This window comes from Dermacentor andersoni, chromosome 7 (assembly GCF_023375885.2).
Source record: "Dermacentor andersoni chromosome 7, qqDerAnde1_hic_scaffold, whole genome shotgun sequence".
Classification (NCBI taxonomy): Eukaryota; Metazoa; Arthropoda; class Arachnida; order Ixodida; family Ixodidae; genus Dermacentor; species Dermacentor andersoni.
In genome coordinates, this window is record NC_092820.1 from 167,014,528 (window position 1) to 167,037,571 (window position 23,044).

Consider the following 23,044-nt stretch of genomic DNA (forward strand, 5'->3'; position numbering starts at 1 on the left):
AATGACATCTCAGTTGAAATCAAGAAAATGAAATAGGCATGGGCAGGACATGTAACGCGGAGGGAAGATAACCGATGGTCATTAAGGGTTACGGACTGGATTCCAAGGAAAGCGAAGCGTAGCAGGGGGCGGCAGAAAGTTAGGTGGGCGCATGAGATTAAACAGTTTGCAGGGAACACATGGCCACAATTAGTACATGACCAGGGTAGTTGGAGAAGTATGGGAGAAGCCTTTGCCCTGCAGTGGGCGTAACCAGGCTGATGATTATGATGAACAGAGACATTTGGACATCACTGATCAGATCCCGCCGACCTTGTACGGATTCCGTTGGCACCTTAGCACGCTAGACGTCTTGGTGCAACTACACGAGCTGTTTATCAAGCAAGGGAAGACTGCTACGCCAAGCGCTATCCTGGCGCTCGATCTTTAGGGCGCCTTCGATAACGTCACACACGAAAGTATTCTGCGTAACCTGCGCCAAACCTGGCACTCCTCCCTCTCCCGGCTTTCCTTCAAGACATAGAGGGCATAGATCACGCTCTCTATGCAGACGATATCACTGTGTGGACGTCGAGGGCAGGGTCGGATAGTTGGATGGAGGAGACCCTTCAGAGAGTGGCAAAGACCGTGAACGAGTTCGCTAAATCGTGCGGCCTCAGTTGCTCGCCACAGAAGTCATAGTTACTCGTCATCAAGCCCAGAAGAAAAGAGACCAAGAGAATGTCCCCATCACCATCGACGGGACGACCATAACGCCAACCACGCAAGCACGCATCCTGGGTGTCATCTTCGAGAACAATGGCAAGGCGTGGGTGTCGATCGACAAAATCAAGGTTTCAACGGAAAAAATTTCGAACATTATCAGAAGAGTCACAAACAGACAAAGCGGATTGAAGGAGGACGATGCACTGACGCTCGTTTAGGGCTTCGTGACGTCGCGCATCGTTTACGCGGCGCCGTACCTCAAGTTACTCTAGAAAGACAGGAACCAGTTGAACGTCATTGCACGCAAGGCAGCTGAGATGGCGCTGGGAATGCCGAAGCATTCTTCGACCGACAAGCTTCTCGGCATGGCGAATCACAACGTCGTTCAATAGGTAATAGAAACTCATCTGTCTAATCAAAGAGTTCGGCTCAGTCACACTTTGGCGGGACGTCGCGTTCATGGCAAGTTGGGCTGGCAAGAGGCAGAGCGGAAGGAAACATGGCCGTTACCCAGGTTGTGGGCGCATAAAATCGACAGTAAGCCGCTGTCTCGAAGCATGAGGTCGGGTCGTAACGACGGCCGCAAAGCGGCTCGTATAGTGGCCTTGCCTGAGGCTTTAGATCAAATAGTAGAAGAGGACGAGGGGGTCACTCTCTCCACAGACCCTTCGTTACCCAAGCTTTCATCGAAAGCTACGCTGGCAGAAGAGGCCGCGATAGCGATAGCACTCGCGCAGCCCAAGGTGGGAAGAATTGTCACTGACGAGCATAAGGCGTATAACAGGTACAGAAAGGGGTGGGTGTCTCTTGCAGCACTAGATATTGTCAAGAGCAAACGCGACATACCTGAAAGGAAAGTTGAGTTGATAAGGACATCGGCTCACTCTGGGCTGGAGGCCAACGAACTTGCCCACCAGTTCGCCAGAGAGATGGAACGCTGAGTAGAGGAAGGTGAGCCACAATCCATAATTAGTTATAGGCACATTACGAACCATTACAAGACGGCGAGGCGCCGTTACCCCGATCTTCACACATCGCTTAGCAGAGAACAGCAAGCGATCTACCGACAGATACAGGCACAATACTTCCCGCACCCTTACCTTCAAAACAAGATGTGCCCAGAAAGATACGAGAAGGAATGTAATTTCTGCAAGACTCAGTTAAGCACGCTCCAATAGTCATTGGAGTATGCGATTTCGTCAAGGCAATCCCCCCACCTCTTACCTGCCCCACTACCCTACCTCATCCCTTATCTACCCTTACCGAGCGATGGGAGACTTTGCTAAGCAGCCCCGCCCTGGAAGACCAGCTCGTCCTGATCTCCAGGGGCCAGGCGGCTAGGGAAGCATATGGGTCCTGTGAAGAAGTTTGAAGTTTGAAGTTTATTATTAGAATTTTGACAATACAAGATTGTCATGGCGCCGGAGCAAAAGGCGAGACTATACACGCCTGACTAGGCCCCTGGCGCCACGAGCACAGCAGACAACAGTGCAAAAAAAAAAATATATATACATATATACACATAATACACACATATACATACTTATATATACGAATGTTACAATTATACATACAAGAAATCATTGCAACACAATCAGTATAAATAATGAAAATAAAGAAATAAAGTGCGTACAGAAAGATACAGGAAGGCCAAAAGGCCACATGGGAACAAAAAGTCTTGCAACGCATGAAATTGCATATCAGTCGAAAAAACAGGAAATAAATTACAAAAAACAGGTGTCATTTGTTGGAAAAATACAGTTTTGATTTCTTTCTGAATATTGACATGGTTGAGGAATTTTGCATGATATCAAATAAAGCATGCTCATCATTAAGTAAATTAGGAATCTGCCACTGTAAAAGCTGATTGCCGTAGTTTGTTCTAGTTTTTACCTTAATCAAATTCCTAGCTCTTAAGGTGTAGTTAGTTGTGGTATTAGTATATATAGAAAAAAGTTCTCACGATTACTTATGAATTCTAAAAAAGCTTTTTCGGATAACTTTTGTTTATACAAACTAGCGACACTCAAAATACTGTCCTGGTGAAAGTACTCAGAGGTATGTTCGTACATCGATAGGTTATTAATAATACGAACACACTTCTTCTGCATTCGGAATAGAGTTTCCAAGTTAGCCTTAGAAGTGACACCCCAGATAAGTAGACAATAGTGGAGTCTAGAATGGATAGTAGAAAAGTATAACTGACGTTTAAGTTTTAAAGGTAACAGCGTGCGATGCTTATTGAGCATACCAATTAATTGTGCTATGCTACGTTTAATATAACTTACGTGATGCGTCCACCGTAGATTTTCATGGAAGAGTACACCCAAGAACTTGTACTGGGAAACCCTTTCAAGTGGTTGCGATTGAAAAATTAAAGAAGATGGAACTTAACTGGTTTGTTAATAGGAGTAAAAACAATATACGTTGTTTTTTTAACATTTAGGCTCAACTGATTAGCCGATAGCCACACTGAAAGGGAATTTAACCAGTTGTTAATAAGAGGAATTAGAGTAGAGATGTTATCAGAGGAGAAAAAAACGTTTGTATCGTCGGCATATAATACAATATCGGGTGTTCCTGGTATTGCCACGATATCATTGATATAAAGAAGGAAAATCGTAGGACCTATAATAGAACCCTGCGGGACGCCGTACCTAATGTCTGCTAAATCTGATTTTATGCTGTTGAGTTCCACAAATTGGGAGCGGTGCGATAGATAGCTACGCAGTAAGTCTAAAGCAATGCCTCTAATTCCATAAAAGGGTAATTTAGAAAAAAGTATGTCATGTTTAATTGAATCAAATGCTTTATTAAAGTCTAAAAATAAGCCTATCGTGTATTGTTGGTTTTCTATATTGGTAACAATTTTATCACGTATTTCAAGTAACGCAGATTCAGTGGATTTACCCCTTTGAAAGCCATACTGATTCGGGGATATAAGGTTATGTTTTTGCATGTGTCCAGTTATTCTAGAATTTAAGGCTTTTTCAATAATTTTTGAAAAAACTGGAAGTATTGATATCGGCCGGTAATTACTGATGCAATCAGTTGCGCCACCTTTATGCAAGACGACGATCCTAGCAATTTTCATGTTATCCGGAAATGTGCCTGTAGAAAACACAATATTTGTTATGTCACAAAGAACACTGCATAATAAATCCGCGACTGCTTTAATTGGTGCTATTTTAATACCGTCATAACCACAAGAAGAGCTGTTCTTTAAATTGCTAATAATGTGTGCTATTTCTGTAGGTGTAACAGGACGAAGATACATAGTATTTTGCAAACTGGTGTTAATATAGTCCTTAAAGTTGTTGCTAACTTCTGAGTCAAAGGAGCCAAAGCACAAGAACTGCTGATTGAATACCTCCGCGAGGGATTTACCACTTAGCACTCTATCGCCGTACGTAAGTTCCTGGGGAATGCTATTTTTTGTGTGCCGTAATAGGTCCTTTAGAGTTCGCCAAGTTTTCTTAGGATCATAAAGAATGTTCGTAAATTTGTTAGCGTAGTAATCAACACGTGACTTTTTTATGTCGGCATTAAGCCTGTTCCTGACCTTCTTATATTGCTTAAAAATTTCTGCGTCCTTATATTTCAGGAAGTTGCCGAAAAGCTTATCTCGTGCTTTCATTCTCTTGACTAAGTCGTAGGTAACCCAGGGTTTCCTCGCTTTCTTAAACTTTCTAACAGTTACCAAAGGAAAAGAATGTTCGTAAATTTCAATAATTTTCTCGAGAAAACTTGTATAAAAGGTTTGAATCAGATTTATTTTTATCTAAAATTGCATTCCAGTTTACAGATGCAATATTTTGACGGAAGTTATCTATCGCGCGATTAGTTATCATCCGCGTAGTTTTTGTCGAGTTTTCTATGGTAACCTGTGGAAAGGTGCGCTTAGGTATGAAGCAGAACAAAGGTAAATGATCACTGATTGCACTTACAAACACTCCCGCTTTCACGTCACTTTCATCATGATTAGTCAGACACAAATCAATCAAGGTTTCACTGGATGCAGAGATGCGAGTAGGCAGAGCAATATTGTTTGAAAAGCCATACATTGATAACAGGTCGACAAAATCATTCACTGATGTGTTAGCAGGTTGCAACAAATCAATGTTAAAGTCACCCATAATTACAACAGGCATTTTCAGTGACGATAGAGAGTCAAGCAATGTTTGAAACCGACGGAAAAATTCAACCAGAGACCCAGCGGGAGGCCTATAAACAACCCCAATTATGAAAGTTCTACATCTGACAAAAAGAAGTTCGTAGTTGGACAACATAGCACAGTGTTCAGCCATTACTTCATAATGAATAGCGTTTTTTATGTATAAAGCAACCCCACCCCCTTTTTTACTACACCTGCTCAAGCATTCAGGTTTGTAACCATTGATTTCGATTGCATCTTCAGTGGTTTTGTACCAAGTTTCCGTAAAGGCCAAAATATCGAACGCAAAGCCTAAGGACATTAAGAATGTGTTTAATTGGTCCTCTTTGTTCCGTAAACTCTGCGCGTTTAAATGATAAAAGGAAAAGAACTTCGAATGATTACTCTCCTCAGAAGCAAAATCGCGAAAAGAAACGAGATCGAGATAAGACTTATGTTGAATTCCAATGGCGGAGTCGGAGCAAGTTTTTCTGCTCGTTTCGGAGCAAGTTTGTTCCAATGACAGAGTGAGGGCGGGAGTAAGGTGTTCCAATGAGAGAGTCGGAGTGGATTCCGAGCGGGAGTCACTCCGTGGAGCAGAAAAAGATGCTCCGCCAAAATCGGCGGAGTGGACCGGAACTCTGCTTGACGTATTTCCTTTACCACGTTTGTCTGCTGGGTGGCGCCACCGGTCACGACTCGCGAGGAAGCAAAAGCTGCTGCAAGCTTGGCGAGATATCCATTCCGCACTTTTAAAAAAACAACAGGTGAACGGCGCTGAAGAGAGAATTGACCGCTGCGGCGGTGCTGGGAGCAAACAGCGGAAGGAAATGACAACACGCAATGTACCCTGGGTAACTCGGCGATACAAGTTCCGCTTCCGCCTTGCTCCGGCGGCGCAGGTTGTGTTCCACTCGCGGATTTGGAGGCGTTGCTCTACGCCAGAGTCGAGTGCTCGCTCGCGGAGTCCGTCGGCTGCTGCGACTCCGCCATTGGAATTCAACATTAGAACATGAAACCGCCATGGGAAAGAATAAAGTTTATCAAGCAAAGCCGGAAGCGTTAACATTAAACCATGTTCGCGAGGTCACTTTCTTGGCAAATTCGAATGACACTGTCACCGCTATTCTTTCGTGCAAAAACATGACCATTCTTTTGCCACACGAAGCAGTACTTCATTTCTTTTCCCTTCGTTTGCGCTAGCCACAAAAGCCTTTTGTTCATTGCAGTTAGATTATGAAAAATTCGCAAGTCTGGTGCTTTCTCCCGAAGACGTGAGCGACTTTGCATCCACCGTTCCTTCAGCATGACAGATCGGAAGCGAGCTATCACTACAGGTTTTTTACCAGCACGTGGATGCAGCCGATGAAGGGAATCAAGGTCAGAGTCTGATAGCTCGGGAAGCTCGAGCGTACGTGCCAGAGAGTTCATCTTATCAAGAAGGTTTTCATTTTCTTCTTTTTGCATACCGTGAATCTCGATGTTTTGTCGGCGACTGTACTGCTCCAATTCATTTAACTGAGTTTTCACTTCGAGGGCATTTGGAGAAGTTTCAGACTCCAAATGTTCAACACGCTTCCTCAAGGCCGCAATTTCAGTACTCTGACTGTCAGTCTTCTTAAGTATTTCGTCATACTTGTCAGAAAGCATTTGGATAGATGCCTCAATGCCACTGATGCCTTTGACAGCCTCGGACAAGGCGTCCACTTTGGCCACAAGTGGAAGAAGTGATAATACATTTGCATTGAGTTGGTTCAGCTTACATTCAAGTCTTTGGCTTTCAGACATATTGGATGAGGCACCGCCCCTTTTTTCATTTGTTTGGCATGTTGCGCACTTCCAAGAATTTTTCAAGGAATCGCCTTTACTGCGAAAAGCAGACCCAGTAATCCCAGAACATTTACCAACATGGTATGAATATTTACAAACTGTACACACAAGGGGTATTTCATCGGGCCGAATGTCTCCATTACACGCCAAACATTCAGTCATAATAACAATGGACAATGATTAACTATAGGCACAGCAGCAGCAGGGAACGTCAGGAGGTTAAGAGCGAGTTCGAAGCAAAATAACACCAACCTGCAACAGTGGCAAAGCAAGTACGTGAGAAGCGATGCTGCGTGCCGTCCACTGCCACTGCTGTGCCCGAAAAGCGAAGAATCCAGGATCCGCCTGTCCTTTTTATGTCCGTCGTCCTCCGGTCCGTCACGTGGTAGCAGCTGAAATCGGGGCGGTGGTCCAAATTATCGCCACGATGACGTAACAGCTGGATTGACGGCCGCACGTTGTATTTCTGCAACAGTGGCAAAGCAAGTACGTGAGAAGCGATGCTGCGTGCCGTCCACTGCCACTGCTGTGCCCGAAAAGCGAAGAATCCAGGATCCGCCTGTCCTTTTTATGTCCGTCGTCCTCCGGTCCGTCACGTGGTAGCAGCTGAAATCGGGGCGGTGGTCCAAATTATCGCCACGATGACGTAACAGCTGGATTGACGGCCGCACGTTGTATTTCTGCAACAGTGGCAAAGCAAGTACGTGAGAAGCGATGCTGCGTGCCGTCCACTGCCACTGCTGTGCCCGAAAAGCGCTGCTGCTGTGCCCGAGGGTACCACTTCCATCGACGGCGTCTAAGAAGATGTCGAGCTCGGCTTAATGAAGTTGTTTCTCTCTCTCGCAATGTCGTCCGCTCTAGTCACTCAAACATCGGTTCCCTTCACTTTTTGTAGAAGCACTCAATGGCTCTTCTATGTTTTCTTCGCACAACTTCAAGAGGATTTCTTAGTGTGATCCAGGAGCGCTTAGGGGCGGAAGTGATAATTAGACTTCCCATTAATAATTTTCGCGGCTTGTTTTGTTAACACAAAATAATTTCGTGCATTGCACGAGGTGCGAGGCTAGACGTGCGTGTTCTGAAACGCCCAGTGAAATATGTTATTAATGTGCATATATATGCCTTCAACCGATTGACCGTTTCTGTGAACGGTGCATAAAAAAGTGTTTATTTATTTCCTACGGTTTCTGTTCTCTTTTAGGTTCTTCTGGCGGCAGCATTGGATATGGGAGTGGAGGTGAGACTGGTTCAAGTACGCGTACCTTTCACACGTATATATTACTACGTCAATTATGCGCACACAACAGAAGCGCACTCGCCTCTTAAGTACTGCCTTGGCGCAATTACGGTATCCACGGTGCAAACGAGGCCAGCGCGTGGAGTGTTCGCAGGACACTAGAGACCTCCAAACACTCGGCATTTGCGCTTGGCTGCAAGAACGACGTTGCCAAGTGGAGTAATATGTAGGTGGACGAACTCCACCGATACGCTCAGTTCAATCGACAGGCCAGCGTACGTAGTCGATATGTTAGCTCGAGCGTTGTGTGCACCAGCAGTAAAGTTACTGCTGAGCAGTTTTGTGAGATCAACGGGCAGAGGGCGGCAAGTAAACCGAAGAACCTTGGCAAACGCCGACGGCTTTTTCACCGGCCTTACCTGGTGCGCGATTGATTTACGACGCCTGCAATGCCGTAGGCGGCACCAATCATCACGCTACCGTACTGATATGCCTGGAAGCGGTCGGGCTGCTGTTGCCAGGTGCAGCTCCATTTTCCTGAGGTACCGAGTCACGTCACTCCCACGTAGTCTTAGAACACCGGTAAAGCAGCTTAAACGCGACGCGAAACCTTCTTGCTGCATTCAATATCTCGCCTTGTTTTTTTACGAAAGGGACCATTACAAATATAATAGAAGAGGCAATGCTCTAAAATTTGTCTGATTAACCTGGCAATGCAAAAGAAGGTTGGCACGCTGAAACTAAATGAAACACTATTATATTAGTAAGGAATGAAAGCAAACAATAATTTTGGCTCAGTATTGTCGCACTTAGGAAAGTTATTTTGAATCGCAGCAGCGAATCTCAAATGGTGTCTTACCACCATACAAGCCATTCACATACGTCTCGGAAAGCGTGACGCTGCTGCGTCAACTTCACGTGTACTTTGGCCATTCACGTACCGGTTGTTTTGAATTGTCATTCTGCAGGAGCATGGATTCCTTTGTGTCACCTCAGTAACAATCCACCTGTTGTCTGATAAACGGCTCACGTATACACTGATTTCAATGCGAATGCACTATATGCCGCACTACGGGAAATCCGTCGCCGTCGGCGTGACCGAAAGATGCTGCCAAAAAGGGCCGACGGTGCAGGAGAGTAAGACACGTAACGAAATGCTCGGATGGACGTCAAATTTCTCAATGAGTTTCCTGTAAACAAAGTGAATAAACCGCTTTGAAAGGAAACTTGGTGCATTTCGTTCCGAGTGCGAATCGAGCGCGGGCCTCTAGGGTGCGAGGCGAGCACGCCCTCTGGATACCACGGCGGCTCTACGGTTCTCGTTCACTAATAGTGTGCACTAATAGTTCACTAGTGCTTGCTTCATTGCAGACGTCACGTCGCAGCCATCTGACGGGCTAAAGGTGTGGCCTGAGTGCATGCGTCATCAGGCACGTGACATCGTAGCCAATGGGGAAGAGGTGGCACCACGTCATGAGCGTATAGCATGAGCGCGTTCCCGACATTCTGAGGTCTACAAACGGCATAATGCTTTCGCATTCACACATGTAAGCAATCTTAGGTGCATCGTGTGATTTTTTTACTTCATCCTGTCTAAGTCTCCCATGGCTGCTGCCCAACAGAAATCCATGCAACATATCCAAGCAATAAACTCCTCTGAAGAATTCTCATACCGTCACGGTGGCTCGGCGGCCATGCTGTTCTGCTGCTGACCACGTCAGGCGTTCGGTTCCCTACCGCGGCAACCCTCTTAAGATGACTGCCGAACACCAAGCATTGAGCGTGCACCCGAATAGACCATGCACTGGGCGCGCAACGAATCAGTAGAAGTAGAAGTCCTTTATGTATGTGCGTAACTTGTTTGTAGCCCCATTGCGCCCTTCGGGCATTCAACTACGCCAATCTTTCAAATAACAGTACGTCGTAAATGCTATGGATAATGTGACTCTTTTCGAAGAGATATACAGAGTTTTGTAAAAGCCCTTGAGCTCATTTTCATCTGCTCAGAATTTTGTTTACGAGGCAGATTTTGTCAGTGCTGTCAGTGCTGTCTCGCTTACTTTAGGTTCTGGCGTCGGTCCTCATGGCGGTGGTTTAAGCAGCGGATCAGGATCTGGTGGTTCGAGTGAGTGAATATTCCACCTCCTCAAGACCGCAAGCGCTGTTTTCGCGGCGAAAGGTCATGGCGGTTGCTGAAAACAAAGCCAACTGCTTGCAGTTAACTATAATCCAGGCAGACAGTCGTTTTACGTTAATAACTATGTACTTGTGAGATCATACGGGCTCTTCTCCACTTGGCTAGAGTCCAATCTTGCGACTAACACAATTTCTAAGCTCAGAAAACCAAGAATGAAATAACTAACCCCCCCCCCCTCCCCCCCCCCCCCCCCCCCTCCAATTCGACTGCTTCTAGTTTCAGGTTCTTCTAGTGGTGGCTACGGCGGTGGAAGCAGCAGCGGCGGATCAGGGTTTGGTCTTTCGGGTGAGTGAAGATTCGAACTGTTCGTAAAAGACAGAACTCCTGGCGTAAGTGAAAGGACATGGTGAAATGCGCCCGCCTAGTAGTTGAGCTAGGGAAAGTGGTTCAATTGCAAACGATCTCATAATTTATTGAGAAATAAGAGAAACAAAACTATATGAAATCAAGTTTGCCGCATCCATGCTAAAACCGCCCCGCTACAATTTTTTTTTAGTGCCAACCCCACAGTGTGCAAACCTGTCTCACGCATTTATAGCTGACTCACCAGCAAGTTTCACTTTCCAAACTCTACGTGCCTCAAGTTCACGTCCCTCTGCCTTCTACGCGTTCACAAACGCGTTCAGCATCCAAATTTTGGCGAAGTGTACAGTTTGGGTACCCTCCACTCATCATTTTATTTTATTTTTCTGTTTTAGGTTCGACCATCGGTGGCTCAGGTGCAGCTGGCGGAAGCCTGCCGGGATTGTCGGGTAGCTTGGGTATGCGCATCTGGTGCCAATTTATTTATGATTAAGCATGGCGTGATTCTAGCAGCTGCAAACTGCGAAAGCACTTTTGTGCTTGAACATCTGAATAGTTTGAAATTTAGTATTTTAAAAGGAAATCGAGTAATATTACTTATATTAAGAAAGAATAGCGCAACATATTTTTTCCCTATATAGATTGCATGTACACGCATAGATGAATAAATAAGCGTCCTTCAACACTAAAAATTTACCTCCCTTCCTACCTCTTAAAGCCTTGACCTTGCTGCACCAAAGCTCTGGCTGTTTCCTTTCTAGCTCATTGATTCTATTGCAATATATTCTGTGCTATAATTTAGTATCCCAGAAATATCTTTCCAGCATGCAGAGCCTCCTAAAAAGTTTGCATATTTCGTGACCTGCGCATATCATTGATGATGATGGTGATGATGATGATGATGACGATTATTATTATTTATTTGCATCCCCTTCAAAGCGGGGCGGTGCTAATTGTCGCATAGCCTACTTCAGTTCATCAGGCATGCTATAAATGATTTTTGTTCTAACATGTTTCGATATATGTCCATAATCTATTTCGTCTTGCTCAAAACTTATCTACCTACCCTGTAGCACTACCTAGGCCCGTAACGAATTCGTTGGTATCAATGTCTCTCTAAATTTTGCTTTCTAATTTCTTTCTTACTACTCTTGTAAATCTACATAATCTTTTTTTCCATTCTTTGCATCCGATTCGCTGTCTCAGTTTCCCTCGCCTTCTTTTTGATGACTTCTGGTTCACTATTTACACTTAAAATACAGGTGTACTTGCTCGGCAATTTTCTTGACCTCTTTTTCTATGTTGTTTCCACACTTTCCAGGTGCACACACCTGTTCACTTTAGCCACCCATTTATTTTGATTTATATTCCCGAGTCTTTCTTGAAAACCAACATTTTACTCTGCGCTTCTCTGACTCAGACGGAAAGAGTAACTCTGGAAGAATTGAGGGCCATCCTCTCTACGTAAGCAGGGACAACCGGCGGCGTATCATTATCGGTGTCCTGAAGCCATATATATTACAGGATTTCCTTTTTTTTTCAATCGAATTAACTTTACCGGCAATATTGACAAGCGCTAACCTGCAGCTACTCTTTTGCCCGTGGTGAACCAAGGCCTGTTTTTCAGGATCTGGCGGCAGCATTTCGGGCGGCCCCGGATCACGACCACTTCAGATGGGTGGTTCCGGTGAGTGCATCTGCTACCTTTCATTATAGAAAGCACAGGTCGGTGATATTAAAGGCACCCAGGAAACTTTGTAAGGTGCGCATTTACTGCCTAAGGAAGCGGGACATTAATGGGGTACTGAGCATAAGTTCGTGTGGGGCGCAACAAAAAATAATTTTGGACTAGTAAAGAATTCCTCCAATAGAGTATCTTCATTAAGTTGGCGGCAGAAAGGTTAAGGCTACGCAATAAAAATGCATTAATTTTACTGTCTGTTGTTTTGTGCTGAAACCCGTGGCGCCACTACATCAGGATGACATCGCCAACTTCAAAGTATTTTGTTGTATTATGGACTCTTGGCACAGAACGCTTGGGGGAACTTGCTGGGATCAATCATCGGTTCCATTACAAATAAAAATATTCCTCATCTGACGACAAATTGTTAACCAGACGCCGGTTCACGCACACAGGATTGATGGTGTAACAGAATTCTTGAAATCATTTTAAGGGATTTTAAGGTTATGCTGATTTCAATTTTCACTGCTTCGAGCTCCCAGTGAGAACAGGTGCTCTAATATTAGAGGCAATAAAACCAGTCTCGACTCCAGCTACTTTCAGGAAAAACTGCGTTCTTTCCTAAAGTGTCTCTCCTTTCCGCACCTAATGGTGATTGTTTCGCGCAGTACGTTAAGAATATGAGTATGAACCAGCCAGGTTGCAAAAAAAGTACTTGCAAAGCACTTCGTTTACTTTTCCTTAGCTTGATCAACTGGTAGCGCCTGATGGCGTGTAACTCGTTAAAAACCATGTTGCACAAAGCATTTTGTGACTGGATATGGCTAACTAACCACTCTGATATTCCAAGTTCTGTGTGGAACTCCTAATGAGAATGCTGCTGGCTATCCAAGAATTTTTTTTACATATGCTTCACCATACGAAGGTTTTAATTTGAATAATCGCTTTGTCGATGTTTTGCACTGTCCGCTTAAACATTTCCAGCGTGGTTTTCAATATCAGCAACTAGCTAATCAAACCCGGAGATGCACTGCACCAAAAACGCTAATGTATTTCTTTTGATTTTGGTGGTAACACAATTACCCTTTAAAGTGTCGTTACCTGGCCAGGATGTTCCCTGTCAGGCACTCAACTAGACAATCTACATAAATGCCGCACATGGCAATGTTACCTCTCAGAAGATGGGACGAATCACCACAAACACCTTTTATGGGTGAGAAAAATCTGGAGTTTTAAGTGCCAAAATCACGTTATAATTGCAGTTTTCCAGATAACTTTTCATCACCTTGGGTTCCTTAACTTCCTCCTAAATCACGCACTCCGCTACTTATAGTCCGCCTCACCAACGTCTTGCAGGGAAGCGAATGCGAAAAGTTAGTTTCGGCCAATGAGTAGCGAGAGAGAGCTGTGTATATTGTACCGGGAGGAGGGCTCGCCCATTGTGCATTATTCATCTCTCCTTTTCCGTCAAGCTTCAATGCAGTCGGTGTCGTGAAAGCGCCAATGAGAGACCTGCATTAGAGAACTTTTCGTTCTGTTTTCCGATTGGCTGCCACTACGAAAATCTGTAGCTGGTCTGCGCAGAGGTGGTGACATCGAGTAGAAGTATTCTTACGAACATGTTGGCTAATTTCGTTCTTCTCAATGCTTATACACCTTCCCTTGTTTGTGTTGTGTGTGTGTGTGTGTTTGTGTATGTATGTGCGTGTGTCTGTATATGTGTGTATGTTTGTGTGCGTGTGTGTGTTTTATTTGTCCTTGTGCGCGTGTGCGTTCATTTGTCGTCTTTTTCTTATGTCAGGTGGCACCGGTGGCAGCCTTGGCGGATCGGGGTCAGTTGTGACGGGAGGCTCTAGTGAGTACTGCTCCATTATGCAACCCTACAAAAACAACAAGCCCGGATTTTAATATTGAAACATGCTTTGCAACGCAAATAAAAAGTAATAAAATGAAAACAACTGAGGTACTACAGCTTCAGCTAAAGAGGTACAACAGCTACAGCTAAAGAGATACTACAGCTTGAAAAGCAGTAAACCCAAAGCAAGTTCTTCTCTCGATCATCATCAACCCGTCGAACCGCAGTATGTCATCACGACTCAATCGGTATATAATGTTTCAAAAAAACAATAAAAAGGCGATACGCTTGTACAAATATCCCAAAATCACTTTGGGACTTCAGACGTGTCGAACTCACAATCTTTTATTGGGACAGCCCATAATGGTAGACTCCGGATTGATTTTGACCGCCTGGGATTCTCAACCTGCACAAAATTTAAGTACACCAGCGTTTTGCATCTGGCTCCCATTTAAGTGTCGCAGCCGAGGTCTGGACCGAACCTGCGATCTCGGCTTAAGTAGCGCAACGCCACTGCCATTATGTTACCATGATGGATCCGTAGATCTAATACATTGGTTGTCCACGCAACACTTCCTATGACTTCAAGTTAAAACAATATTCAGCAAGGTATTTACAATATTTCGGCTGACTCAGTGCGCGCTATCTTTATGAAGAAATATTTTGTTAGTGGAACAACGGGCTGAAATGCTGATTTGTCCTTTCTTCTTTAGGTGCTGGCGGTGGTAACGGGATGGGCGGCGGTTCAGGAGGTTCTGGCGGCGGTTCCTTTGGTGGAAGCGGTGGATTAGCCGGTGGTATGTAGGGTGGCTGGAATAACGGCACCGCTTATTTCTTTAGGAAAAGTAACGTTGCAGAGACGACAATGCTTCAGTATTGCGCATAACTCTTACATTACTAGTGCAAATGAAAACTGACACTCCGGAATAAATAAGAGCACTGTTCTCATAAGACGCACAAAAACAAAGTACACATATACCTTAATCATTTTCAGCCTCCTCACTCGGCGTCTGTTTCTGAAGGTAGTCGGCGGCCCCGACGATTCATTTGTTGACGTCGGAAAGGGTCCCAACAAATCCAACCCGACCAGCTCAATCTGTCGGCAAGGAGACTCGATCGGCTGTAGTAAGACCGCTGGGTTTTCCGGTGGTGTCTTGCGTCACTGGCAGTCACGGCATGTCTCGACGTAGCGGGTGACGTCGGCGACCAGGCGCGGACAATAGCATTTCTCTTGTATTCTTGCAAGTACGGGAAAACCCAAGGTGGCCGGATGTCTAATCATCGTGCAGGGCGTGTAAGATTTCTGGCTGTAGTGCTGCTGGTACAACGAGAAGGTAGTTTGCGCAGACTGGAGAAAAGTATTTTTCACGAGGATATCGTTCCACAATCAAAACGAAGAAAGTCCACGCCGAAATGCTCTAAGGACAACGTTGGTCTTGCATTCCAATTGCTCGCCAAGGCTTCGTAACTCTAACTCCGCGGCTGCTCGTTGCTGCTCGGCGAAGTCGTCAGCAGTTATTGTTCCTAGGAAGGCGTCGTCACCCAGTTCGTTTTGCGATGGTGGGTCAATAGGGGCGCACGACAGGCAGTCGGCGTCAGAGCGGTTCCTTTCGGACTAATAAACCGTGGTGATGTCGAATTCCAGGTGTCTGAGACTCCATCGTGCTAGGCGACTTGAATGATCATTTGAGTGTGCCAGCCAAAACAAGGCGTGGTGGTCGCTTACCACTTTGAAGTGCCTGCCGTATATGTAAGGTCGAAATTTCACCGTAGCCCAAATGATCGCAAGCCACTCTTTCTCCGTCGTAGAAAAATTCTCTTTTGGTTTTGATACTAACCGCCTAGCGTAAGCTATGGCGCTTTTAACTACCTCCTTTCTTTCAACTAGCCCACCACCAATGCCTATGCTACTTGCGTCGGTGTGTGTTTCCGTCTCGGGGTCTTCGTCGAAGCGTGAAAGCACCGGCGGTGACTGCGGCAGTTGCTTCAGTTCCTCAAATGCGTCGTCTTGTGGTGTTTCCCATTTAAAGCCAACGTCGGCTATTGTGAGATGAGTTAAAAGTTCCGCAATGCTTGAAAAGTTTCTTACAAAGCGCCTGTAATATGCACACAGGCTAAGGAATTTGCGCACTGCATTTTTGTCGATTGGCCGCGGGAACTTAGCAATGGCGGCTGTCTTCTGTGGCTCGGGACGGACGCCAGACTTGTTGGTGACGTGCCCTAGGGAATAGAAGTTCTTCGTAAGCGCAACGACACTTTTCCGGCTTGAGGGTGAGTCCAAATGACTCGATCGCCTGTAGTCCTGTCTGAAGCCACCTCAGGTGACCTTCAAAATTCGTGGCAAAGACGACAACGCAATCCAAGCAGACGAGGCAAGTCTGCCACTTCAGTCCTGCCAAGACTGTGCCCGTCACGCGCTGGAATGTTGCAGGTGCGCAGCAACGTCCGAATGGTATCACCTTGAAATCGAAGAGGCTGTCTGGCATGATAAAGGAGTTCTTCTCTCGATCCCTTTCCTCGACATCAACTAGCCAGTAACCAGTCTTGAGGTCCATCGCCGAAAAGTACTTTGCATTGCAGAGTCGGTCTAATCCATCGTCTACCTGTGGGAGGGAATATACGTCCTTCTTCGCTATTTTTGAGCTTTTTCCTTTCGAGGTATCTCCGAGGTAATTTCTTCGAGGTATGCGATCGTTGCGCCCTTGTTAATGAGCTTCAACTCTTGGCGGGAATTTGTCAGCATGACTTTCGTGTTTCTTCCGTGCAGTCAAGTGACCCCTCTTGCGAAGAAAATTTCAGGGTCGAGCAGTAGATGTTGGTCACCTTCTATGACGCCTTCTACGTATGCGGGTGTTTTGCTGCCGATGGAAATGAAAATGCTGGAGTGAGGCGGGATGCTGACCTGATCTTCGAGCACACTCAAGGCATGGTGACTACGAGAGCTCTCCGGCGGGATCGCTTGGTATTCGGATATCGTTATAGACTTGGACTTCAGGTCGACGATTGTGCCGTTTTGGTTCTGGAAGTCCATGCCGAGAATAAAGTCTCGTGAACACTGTTGGAGGATAAGGAAAGTGACAAGGTAGGTCCAGTCATGAACAGTAATTCTTGCCGTGCAGGTTCCAGTTGGCGTTATTAGGTGCCCTCCATCAGTCCAAATTTGAGGGCGTTCCCACGCAATCTCAACTTTCTTCAACTGGGCGGCGATGGGTACACTCATGACGGAGTAGTCTGCTCTTGTGTCGACTAAAGCGGTGACTGTGTGGTGGTCGAAAAACACGTCGAGGTCGGTGGTTCCTTTTCGTACGTTGCAGTTTGGCCTTGTCGTCGTATCCCGTTTGCGTCATGTTTACCTGTGGCTGGAACGTCGTGTCGTCAGCTCTTGTTCCCTCGGCGTATTCTTGGCTTCCAGTCTTCGTCGAGACGTGGCCTCTCGGGCATATGTCGTAACGATAGTCTTGTCGTCGTATTTGTCGGCGGCGGAGGATCTTCGTCAGTTCGATAAGCAGCAACCGCACCTCCATCGGTTGCTGCTTTTAGTTTTCCAGATATGGGCTTACGGACCGACCCAAGGCTGGGCCAGTTTATGACCGGCACTGCGGCGACAAGTAGCGGCCTGGTGACGGCGAATGGGACGGTCGCCGAGGGCTCCACTCAGTGGCTGCGATTTAGTCGGTGACCTCACGCAGTTGTTCACTTTGCGTTAACGTTAACGGCGTTAACGTTAACGGCGTTAACGGCGAATCCTGATAGGCTCGTTTTGCTATATAGGTAACGGCTGTACACGAGGCAAGTTTCTCCACAGTGATAACAGAGCGGGTGGTGGTCGGGGGTGCGCAGAACGTTGCGCGCCCCGTTGGCGAATGGTTGGCATGCTGGCGGCTGTGGTGGTGGACGGCGGAACTGCTCGTTACGGGGCCCTGGCGCGGGCGTGGCAGCAGAACGTGGCGATGGGCTACGGTGGCGTAGGCCATCGCTTCAGGCGTGGTTTCCGGAGATTCTGGCTACACTTCGGGAACTGCTAATGACCCCTGGATTTCTTCTCGCATGACGTCGGCGATTGAGACAACCTGAGGCTCCGACGTTGGAAACATCCTCTGTAGCTCCGCACGCACAATACCTCGCGTGTCGTCGGTGCCAAGTGCTTGGACCTCGTGTTTCGGTGTGCCACTTGGCCATCATATTGTCTCGTGTGCATTTCCAGCGGCTTCTCTGTGGCAGTGGCTTCAGATAAGAATTCCGCGACGGCCTTCGGTGGGTGGCGCATTAGTCCGGCGAATATTTCTTGTCTGACAGACCTCACCAAGAAAAAGACTTTTCTTCGGGCATATATCAGGGTCAGCAAGACGAAACAGGCGGGTCATCTCTTCGGTGAAGAGGGAGACGTTTTCGTTAGCTAGCTGCGTTCGATGTTCTAGAAGAACTTCAGTCCTTTCTCTCCATACTATGCTCGTAAAGGCCTGCAGAAAGCTGCTGCGGGACAGGTCGCATGACCTTAAGTTTCACTCTCAATTCCCAAACCATGTCCGAGCGGTGTCATGCAGCGAGAAGTAAACATAGCGTAGCTTGTCCTAGCTATTGTAATTGTAGAATGTCACGATTCTTTCGTAGGTCTCAAGCCGGGTTTCTGGATCTTCAGTCGATGATCCACAGGTCAGGTGGCTGCCATGGCTGTTACAGCACGATGGGGGACGCTAGAATAGCCATTCGCGATGTCGAGTTAATCACGATCTTCTAGGTCGTCTCGGGTTGGAGGCTGTGCTCCGGGGGCTTGCTCGATGGTCCAGGGCCAAGTTGGCGCGGTCTTCGGATTGCTGGGCCGGGATCGCGGGTTTGCGTGGGCATCCGGTATTTGAACTCACAAGCACTTCCACCAGATGTCACGTAGTAGTGACGGTAAAGAACACAGTAGCAATACTGTGAATGACGAAAGTGACTTTTATTGAGCGAACCTGTGCCCACAGTAACAGGTTACAGTCAAAGCACAACGATAGCGGCGAACACAGTCGGTGATCGTCGAAATATGATCTGTGGGTCAAGTGTGTTGGCCTTTATGCATGAGTGAGTCATCGAACGTTCCAGAATAATCGCTGGTGTCCGCGTGTCTTCCAGAAAGTTTGGCATATTCGCGTCACTCATACAAGCAATCAGATTACGCAAGGTTCAGTGAAAACAGACAGTGTATAGAACCATCCATAACATTCGAGAAACTTCCGATAATGCAGGCACATCCTACGCTGAGCAATAACATTTCTTAGACGGTGGAACTCGGTCACCCAATTAAGTTAAACACGTGTCAATACGAACTGAACAATTGTATTAATTTTGTTCAGCCTCCTCACTTTGCGCATGCCTTTGAGGCGGAATCACAACTTTACGTCTAGCCAGCGCAAATCTTTTTCTTATTTCTGCAAATCGTAACTCCCCTCCGCGTATCGCAATGTCGTGCGCTCTTGTGAATCAAACATCGGCTACCTTCACTTCACTATGCAAGCACTCATTAGCTCTTCTATGTTTTCATCGCACACCTTCAACATGATTTCTTACTGCGATCCAGGAGCACTTAGAGGCCGAAGAAGAGAAAATCGAGGCTTCATTTTAAGCGATTATTAGACTTCGCGTTAATCATTTTCGTGGCTTCATTTAGCAATACAGATTAACTTCGTGCATTGCAAGAGGTACGAGGCTAGACGTGTGTGTTATGAAAAGGGAAATATGTTATTAGGGTGCATATATATGCCTTCAACCGACTGATCGTTTCTGTGAACGGAGCATAAGAAAAAGTGTTCATTTAATTATTTCCTTCGGTTTCTGTTCTTTTTTTACGTTTTTCTGGCAGCAGCATTGGATTAGGGGGTGAAGCTGAGACTAGTTAAAGTACGCGTACCTTTCACACGTATTTATTACTCAATCAATTATGCGCGTACAACAGAAGCGCACTCGCATCTTCACCGCTGCCGTGACACAGTCACGGTATCCACGGTGCAAGCGGGGACAGAGCGTGGAATGTTCGGAGGTCACTAGAGACCTCCTAACACCCGGCCTTTGCGCTTGGCTGCAAGAACGATGTTGCCAAGTGGAGTAATATGGAGGCGGACGAACTCCACCGCCATGCTCAGTTCATTTGACAGGCCAACGTACGTAGTCGAGCTGTGGGCTCGAGTGTTGTGTACACGAGCACTAATGTTACTGCTGAGCATTTTTGTGCGATCAACGCGTAGTGGGCGGCAAGTAAACCGAAGAATGCTGGCAAACGCCGATGGCTTTTTCACCGACTTCACCTCGTGCGCCATTGATTTACAACGCCTACAAAGCCGCAGGCGGCACTCATCATCACGCTAGCGTGTTGAGATGCCTGGGAGCGGTCGGGCCGCTGTTCGCAGGCGCAGCTACAGTTGCCTTGCGTACTGTGTCAACTGAACACGTCACTCACACGTAGTCTTAGAACACCGTTCGAGCAGCTTAAACGCGACGCCAAACCTTCCTGCCGCGCTCAATATTCCGCCTTTTTTTTTACGAAAGCGACCACTACAAGCATAATAGGAGAGGCAATGCTCTAAAATTTGGCAGATTAACCTGGCAATGCAAAAGAAGGTTGTCACGCTGAAACTAAATGAAACACCCGGATATTCGTAAGCAATGAATGCAAACACTAATTTGCGCTCAGTATTGTCATACTTAGATAGTTGTATCGAATCACTGCAACGGATCTGAAATGGTGTCTTGCCGCCCTACACGCCATTCACATGCGTCTCGGTAAGCATGACGCTGCTGCGTGAACTTCATGGGTACTTTTTCCACTCACGTACCGGTTGTTTTGACTTGTCATTCTGCAGGAACATGGATTCATTTGTGTCATCTTCAGCAACAATCCACCAGTTGTCTCAGTAACGGTTCACCTAACACTGATTTCACTGCGAAAGCATTATATGCCGCATTACGGGAAATCCGTCGCCGTCGGCGCGACCGAAGGACGATGCTAAAAATGGCCGACGGCACATGACAGTGAAAACACGTCACGAAATGCTCGGATTGACGTCAAATTTTTCAGTGAGTTTCCCGCAAACAAAGTAAACAAACGGCTTTGAAAGGAATCTTTGCTGCATTTTGTTCTGAGTGGGAATCGAGCCTGGACCTCCGGGGTGGTAGACTAGCACGCTCTCGCGATGCCACGACGGCTCCTCAGTTCTGGTTCACTAAATGTGTGCCTAGCGCTTGCTTCATTGCACACATCACATCGCAGCCATCTGACGTACTAAAGGTGTGCATGCGTCATCAGGCACGTGACAGCGTAGCCAATGGGGAAGAGATGGCATAACGTCGTGAGCCTATAGCATGAGCGCGTTCACGACGTTCGGAGGTCTACAAACGGCATAATGCTTTCACATTCCCACACATAAGCCATCTTAGGTGCCTCATCCGAATTTTTTATTTCATCCTGTCTAAGTGTCCTATGGCTGCTGCTCAACCGGAATCTATGCAACATAAACAAGCAACAACCACCTCTGAAGAATTATCGTACCGCCATGGTGGCTCGGCGTCCATATTGTTTTGTTGCTGACCACATCACTTGTCCGGTTCCCTACCACGGCAAACGTCTTAGGATGGCGGCCGAACACCAAGCATTGAGCGCGCATCGGAATAGACCATGCATTGGGTGCGCGCCGAATCAACGGCAGGAGTTCAAAATTAAGAAGTCCTTATTCTATGTGCGTAACTTCTTTGTAGTCCCAGTGTGCCCTTCGGGCATTCAACTACGCCACTCTTTCAAATTACAGTACGTCATGAAGGCTATGAATAATGTGTCTCTTTTGGAATAGATATTCAGGGGTTTGTAAGATCTTTGAGCTCTTTTTATCTGCTCAGAATTTTGTTTAAGAGGCAGATTTTTTCAGTGCTGGATATTGAGCGCGTAAGCATTTTCTCACTTTCTTTGGGTTTTGCGCCGTTTCTCATGGCGGTGGTGCTTTAGGCAGTGGTTCAGGATCTGGTGGTTCGAGTGTGTGAAGATTCCACCTCCTCAAGACCACAAGCGCTGTTTTCACAGCGAGAGGTCATGATGGTTGCTCAAAGCAAAGCCAACTGCTTGCACTTAACTATAGCCGAGGCATATAGATGCTTTACGTCGATAACTCCGTACTTGTGAGATCATACGGGCTCTTATCCACTTAGTTAGAGTCCAATCTTGCGACTAACATAATTTCGCACCTCAAAAAATAAAAAAGTAATAACTAGCACTTCAACTTCTTCGACTTTCAGGTTCTTCTGGTGGTAGCTACGGCGGTGGAAGCAGCAGCGGCGGATCAGGGTTTGGTCTTTCGGGTGAGTGAAGATTCGAACGGCTCGTAAAAGACAGAACTCCTGGCGTAAGGGAAAGGACACGGTGAAACGCGTCCGCTTAGTGGTTGAGCTAGTCAAAGGGGTTCAATTTCAAAAGATGTCATAATTTATTGAGAAACTACAGAAACCTTTGTAGCCATTGTTACGAACGGGTGGATGTCTGATTTTCCTTTTATTAGAAACAATAAAACTATATGAAATCGACTTTGCCGTATCCATGCTAAAACCGCCCCGGCTACAAATTTTTTTAGTGCCATCCCCGCAGTGTGCGAACCTGTCCCACACATTTATAGCTGACTCGTCAGCAAGTTTCACTTTCTAAACTCGAAGGGCTTCAAGTTCCCGTCCCTCTGCCTTCTGTACGTACACAAACGTTCAGCATTCATATTTTGGCGAAGTATACAGCTTTGGTACCTTTCACTCATGATTTTTTTATTTTTCTCTTGTATGTTCTACCATCGGTGGCTCAGGTGCAGCTGGCGGAAGACTGCCGGGACTGTCGGGTAGCTTGGGTATGTGCATTTGGTGCCAATTTATTTATGATTAAGCATGGCGTGATTCTAGCAGCTGCAAACTGCGAAAGCACTTTTGTGCTTGAACTTCTGAATAGTTTGAAATTTAGAATCTTAAAAGGAAATCAAGCAACATTGCTTATATTAAGAAAGAGTAGCACAACACACATTTTAGCTATGTAAATTGCATGTACACGCATAGCTGTGTAATTAAGCGCCCTTCAACCCTAA

At 46.2% G+C, this 23,044-nt stretch overlaps 1 protein-coding gene across 32 annotated transcripts in view; it reads left to right on the forward strand.

Annotated features, from left to right (window-relative positions):
• Positions 1-23,044, forward strand: part of LOC126533104 (uncharacterized) — a 106,212-nt gene that overhangs the window by 49,392 nt on the left and 33,776 nt on the right. For 13 of the 32 annotated variants that reach the window (XM_055071770.2, XM_055071765.1, XM_055071766.2 and 10 more), the window contains 9 exons: positions 7,890-7,940; positions 9,991-10,050; positions 10,339-10,407; positions 10,821-10,883; positions 12,053-12,112; positions 13,908-13,961; positions 14,675-14,758; positions 22,221-22,283; positions 22,772-22,813. In XM_055071770.2, the coding sequence (XP_054927745.1) occupies positions 7,890-7,940; positions 9,991-10,050; positions 10,339-10,407; positions 10,821-10,883; positions 12,053-12,112; positions 13,908-13,961; positions 14,675-14,758; positions 22,221-22,283; positions 22,772-22,813 (546 nt within the window). The remainder of the gene's footprint in view (positions 1-7,889; positions 7,941-9,990; positions 10,051-10,338; positions 10,408-10,820; positions 10,884-12,052; positions 12,113-13,907; positions 13,962-14,674; positions 14,759-22,220; positions 22,284-22,771; positions 22,814-23,044) is intronic. The other 19 variants (XM_055071763.2, XM_055071780.2, XM_055071771.2 and 16 more) reach the window with 14 other exon arrangements.